Consider the following 5,784-nt stretch of genomic DNA (forward strand, 5'->3'; position numbering starts at 1 on the left):
AGGGAAGGGAAGGGAAGGGAAGGGAAGGGAAGGGAAAGCAGGAGACGGGAAGGCAATAGAAAAGAGATAGGAAAGAAAGGCAAGGAGTCTTTGTAGAAAGCAAGAGAGAGAGATTCACCACCTGGGCCCAGCGCGGTCGGTAGCTCAGACGCTGGCCTTCAGTAGAGGTGGGCCGTCAGGGGTTGTTGTTCGGCTGGCGACGACTTCGACTCCTTTCCAATGGCAGCACAAAGTGATTCACAAGTCCTGAGCGGTGCAGTCGGCTCCTTTTGCAGTGGCAGCTTCTGGCTTTGGGATCTGAGCAGGAGCTCCTTTTGTTCCCATCTTCTGGGCTGGCCAGCAGATAAGAGGGAGCAGGGAGGCTTCAACCTGTATCTGGCCTTCACGGCGTGCAGTGCTGCCATCCTCCAGCCTCTCGCTGCAAGCTGGAGTTATTTGTCACGGGTCACATCTTCCTCCAGCAAACACTGCCCAGCTCTCTGTTCTGAAGGCAGGCAGCTGCAGAGAAATGCTTTCAGGTGTAAAACCGTCCAGGCAGTGATGCCAGCTGCCCCACAGCAACACCCACCTCTCACCTCCTAGATAAGTCAGAGCCTTATCACAAGGAATGCCTCGGAAAGCAAACTTTGAGCCAAAACCAAAGAGGGATTCGTGCAGACCAGCAGTGCTGCACAGCACTCAGCGCCTCTGCTGCAAGGAAACCCCGATGCTGAAGCTTTGGGTGTGTTGGGAGCTGCGGTGCTGTGCGGAAATGCGGTGGTTTCCTGCTGTGTTTGGGGCTGTGTTGGGTGCTGAGCTGCTGGGGGTGGGAGGGGGGCAGCTCATGGTGTGAGATTGAAGGAACGGTGGGGAGGGGTTTTGTGTGGGATGTAGGGGGTGGGGGTGGCAGCTCAGAGGCTGAAAGAAGTGTGGGGAGGGGTTTTGAGTGGGATACAGGGGGTGGGGGTGGCAGCTCAGTGGTACGAGGCTGAAGGAAACGTGGGAGGGGTTTTGTCAGGGATGTGGGACAGCTTGGGGTGCCCCATCTCTGGAGGTGCACCAGGCTGGGGATGGGGCCGTGGGCAGCCTAAGCTGCGGGGGGGAACCCAACACAGACTGGGGGGCTTTGGGGTCTCTTTCAACCCAAGCCGACCATCCTGTGGTTCTGTGATCTGTAAGGACCCTTCCAACCCAACCATCCCATGGCTCTGTGATCTGTAAGGACCCTTCCAACCCAGCCATCCCATGGCTCTGTGATCTGTAAGGACCCTTCCAACCCAGCCGTCCCATGGCTCTATGATCTGTAAGGACCCTTCCAACCCAACCATCCCATGGCTCTGTGATCTGTAAGGACCCTTCCAACCTAACCATCCCATGGCTCTGTGATCTGTAAGGACCCTTCCAACCCAACCATCCCATGGCTCTCTGATCTTTAAGAACCCTTCCAACCCAGCCATCCCACAGCTCTGTGGTCTTTAAGGACCCTTTCAACCCAACCATCCCATGGTTTTGTGATCTGTAAGGACTCTTCCATCCCAACCGTTTCCTGGCTTTGTAGTCTTTAAGGACCCTTCCAACCCAGCCATCCTATAGTTCTGCAATCTGTAAGGACCCTTCCAACTCAACCATTCCATGGCTTTGCAGTCTTTAAGGACCCTTCCAACTCAATCATCCCATGGCTCTGTGATCTTAAAGGACTTTTCCAAACCAACCATTCTATGGTTCTTTCATCTTGAAAGGCCTTTCCAACCCATTCTGTAGCTTTATGATCTGTAAGGACCCTTCCAACCTAACCATTCCACGGTTCTTTGATCTGCAAGGACCCTTCCACCTCAACCTTTACATAGCTTTCTAATCTTTAAGGACCCTTCCAACCCAACCAAACCGTTCCATGACTCTGTGACCTTTAAGGACCCTTCCAACACAACCATTCCATGGTTCTTTTAACTTCAAGGACTCTTCCACCCCAACCAATCCATATTTCTGTGACCTTTGAGGACCCTTCCAACCCCACCATCCCATGGCTTTATGACCTTTAAGGACATTCCCAACCTACCCATCCCATGCTCCATTTTGACCCCGCATTTTGTGGGTTGGCACACAGCTCCCCACCTCCACAGGGTCTCTCCTCCCCTTCCCCTGGGCTTCCCGCAGCACCTTACCCAATCTTTTCCCACATAGAATTTTGAGGAGTCAGGCACAGACCTGTGGGAGGAAACTGACTGAGTCTTGGGATCGGCAGCCAAACGTTGGGGGTTTAATGAGCTTTGAGGACCGGGGGGCCGTTCAAAATGTCCACCACGGGCAGCACCGAGCAAGAACACCCTGCTGGCTCTTGCTGTTGGTCAGTTATCTGCAGGTGTAGGGAGGGGAACGGGGCAGCTCGCTGCTGGTTGTTCCTCCAGGGAGGAGTAACTGCACACAGCAGTACGGACTGGGGCTGAGCTGCAGGGAAGGAGCTCTGTGGGGAAGGACCTGGGGGTCCTGGTTGGCCAACGGTTGACCAGCGTTTGGCCAGTGGTTGACCACGAGCCAGCAGTGTGCCCTCATAGCCAAGAAGACCAGTGGTTTCCTGAGCTGTGCTGCAAAGAGAGCAGCCAGCAGGGTGGGGGAAGGATCCTTGTTAACTAGCAGCTGGCCAATGGTTGACCAGGGTGGCCAAGTTGGCCAACGGAACCCTGGGCTTCATTGCTGAGAGCACAGCCAGCTGGGCAGGAGAGGGGCCTGGTTGGCCAGCAGGCACCCAGCGGTTGGCCGATGGTTGACCAACAGTTCATCAACAGTTGACTAGCAGCTTGTTAAATTGATCAGCAATTGACCAACTGTGGTTCACCTGAGATTGGCCAACAGTTGGCCAACGTTTGACCACAGCAACGAGCCCTGGTGGCCAAGAAGGCTCACAGGACCCTGGGGTTCCTTGCCCAGAGCTCAGCCAGCAGGGTGAGAGAGGGGCCTGGTTGGCCAACAATTGCTCAGCAGTTGGCCAGTGGTTCACCAACAGTTGACCATGGTTCATCATCAGTGGTTGGCCAACAGTTGGCCAACGGTTGACCACGAGCCAGCAGTGAGACCTGGAGGTCGAGAGGACCAATGGAACCCTGTGATGCATTGCCAGAGTGCAGCCAGCGGGGCAGGGAGGTGCTGCTCCCCTCTGCTCTACCCAGTGCTGGGCTCCCAGTTCAGGGCAGACTGGGAACTGCTGGGAGAGCCCAGCGGAGGGTGTGGAGATGGGGGGAACCTGGAGCCCCTCCTGGTGGGGCCGGGCTGAGAGCCCCGGGGCTGTGCACCTGGGGGAGAGAAGGCTGGGGGGAGTCTGAGCAGCGCTGATGGAGATCTGGAGGGTGGGGGTGGGAGGAGGGGGTCGAATGGGTTGAAGGGGGAGCTCCAGAGGTCCCCTTCAACCCTACAGATCTGGGATTCCATTTCTGGCGTTGCTCAACTCTGGCACATTTGAGGTCGGTGCTGCCGTCGTGGGGCAGTGGAAGCAGCACGAAGAGCAAAGCAGGTGCCCATCACGTCGCCAGCTCCCATTTTTCCTGCTCGTTTCACTTCTCAGTTCTGTCCTGCCTGCTGCCAGCACTCGTGCCAAAGCTTTGGGGTCCCCTCTCCCCATCTGAGACGTTCCCTTCCCCGCAGGACAGACGCCTTGCTGCCGCTGCCGCACAGGGAATCGCTTTGAGCCCAGCACGGAGACAATGAAGCTGTTGGAAAACTCAAGTTTCGAAGCAATAAACTCCCAACTGACGGTGGAGACGGGGGATGCCCACATCATTGGGAGGTGAGCGCTGCCGGCACTGCGTGGGCTGCGGAACCAACTGCACCCCGGGCTGCTTCTGCAGAGGGGAGGCGGCTCTATGGGGCCGGGCCGAGAGCTGGGGGGGTTCAGCCTTGGGGGGTGGGAGGCACCAGGGGATCTCACTGCAGCCTTCAGTGCTTGAACAGAGCTGGTGATGGGAGGAAAGCGACTGTACCAAAAGGCAGAGAGCGATGGGACTGGGGCAACAGCTTGAACCCCGAAGTGGGGAGATTTGGGGTCATACGTGGGGAAATCCTTCACCCAGAGGCGGTGCAGCCCCAGCACTGCTGCCCGGAGCTGTGGGTGCCCCATCCCTGCAGGTGCCCGAGGCTGTGGGTGGGTCCTGGGCAGCCTGAGCTGGGGGGCAGCCAGCCCACGGCAGGGGTGTCCCTTCTAACCCAACCATTCTGTAGTTCTGTGGTCTTTAAGGACTCTTCCAACCTAACCTTTCCATGGTTTTTTGATCTTTAAGAACCTTTCCAACCCAACCCAACCCTTCCATGCCTCTGTGATGTTTAAGGACCGTTCTGACCCAACCCTTCCATGTCACTATGATAATTTTCCAATTCAACCCATTCCATGGTTCTACGGTCTATGGCTCTGTGACCTTTAAGGACCCTGCTAACCCACCCATCCCGTGGCTCTGTGATCTTTAAGGACCCTCCCAACTCAACCACTACATGACGGGCTCTGTGATCGTTAAGGACCCTTCCAACCCAACCATCCCATGAGTTTATGATCTTCAAGGACCCTTCCAACCCAGCTATTCTGTGGTTTGATAATTGGATCCAGCCTCTGCTCCGTGCCCAGGCTTTCTCCTTCCTCTCTCTGTTTCAGTTTCCCCTCTGGTAACACCTCTGTGCCTTGGCTCTCTGTTCCTTCCTCTGCCGTGCCGTGGTACTGCTGATTTACCATATTTGGTGCCTTTCACATTGGTTAGCAGCTGGTTTCTCTTTCCCTTGCCTGGTTCCTTCCTCCTCCAGCCCTACACATCTCTCCCAGCGTTGCTGGCAGCTGTCACCCCTCCGTAACAACACCACATCCCCAGGCAGCTCTAGAGGGCCTTGATCTTTCTATAATCCATTCTGTGATTCCACACTGATCTTAAAGGTCCCCTCCCCCTCGTTCCATCGTTACTCTGTATGACTGTTGGCTGAACACCCCGTGGTGTTTCCTTTCCTCTTCCCCTGATGTAGAGGATGCAGAGCAGGGATGGGTGGGAGCTGCAGATGTTGGCTTTCCCATCTCACGGGAGGGCTGGAGGGATCTGCAGGTGATGGAGCAGCTCAAACGTTTGGAAGGACTTTGCTGGGAGTTTGTGTTCAACGATGATTGTGACGTTGGGTGGGGAATCGGTCATTCTGCCCCACGGGGATCAGCAGAAGCTGAGATCAGCAGCACCGAGCCCTTGTGGGACCCCGTGCCCAGCTCTCATTCCCACGTTGGAGCTGGGCAGTGCAGGGAGCAGCTTTTAGGCTTCACCCGAGAGCTCCTTCGGGTTTCCGCATTCCTGAGCTGCACGTGAGAGCTCTGGGGTCGGTCCTGGCTCTGCCAATCCCACGTGTCTCACACCACGCTGTGGTTTCTCCGCAGGATCGAGAGCTACTCCTGCAAGATGGCCGGCGACGACAAGCACATGTTCAAGCAGTTCTGCCAGGAGGGCCAACCCCACGTCCTGGAGGCCCTGTCACCCCCTCAGACCACGGGGATCAGCCCCAGCAGGTACGGGACCAGCGGTGCTCGGACATCTCCGGGCTGGGGGCTGTGTGGGGTTGGTCAGAGCCACTGGTGCACAGGCTGGGCACCTCTGATTTTGTTTGTTCCGTGCCTCAGGCTCAGCAAGAGTCAGAGCGGTGACGAGGAGGGGCCGCTGAGCGACAAGTGCAGCCGCAAGACGCTCTTCTATCTGATCGCGACGCTCAACGAGTCTTTCCGGCCCGACTACGACTTCAGCGCCGCCAAGAGCCACGAGTTCAGCCGGGAGCCCAGCCTCAACTGGGTGCGTGGGT

General features: G+C 56.8%; 1 protein-coding gene across 2 annotated transcripts in view; it reads left to right on the top strand.

Moving 5' to 3' along the window:
* Positions 1–5,784, top strand: part of MAF1 (MAF1 homolog, negative regulator of RNA polymerase III) — a 15,201-nt gene that overhangs the window by 5,485 nt on the left and 3,932 nt on the right. Inside the window, exons 2-4 of one of the 2 annotated variants that reach the window (XM_019610788.2) lie at positions 3,621–3,757; positions 5,369–5,497; positions 5,609–5,774. In XM_019610788.2, the coding sequence (XP_019466333.1) occupies positions 3,675–3,757; positions 5,369–5,497; positions 5,609–5,774 (378 nt within the window). In that variant the 5' untranslated portion in view covers positions 3,621–3,674. Of the gene's footprint in view, positions 1–3,615; positions 3,758–5,368; positions 5,498–5,608; positions 5,775–5,784 lie in introns of both variants that reach the window. The other variant, XM_010726363.3, reaches the window with a different exon arrangement.

The sequence above is a fragment of the Meleagris gallopavo genome (genome assembly GCF_000146605.3).
Source record: "Meleagris gallopavo isolate NT-WF06-2002-E0010 breed Aviagen turkey brand Nicholas breeding stock chromosome 6 unlocalized genomic scaffold, Turkey_5.1 Chr6_random_7180001957244, whole genome shotgun sequence".
Taxonomy (NCBI): Eukaryota; Metazoa; Chordata; class Aves; order Galliformes; family Phasianidae; genus Meleagris; species Meleagris gallopavo.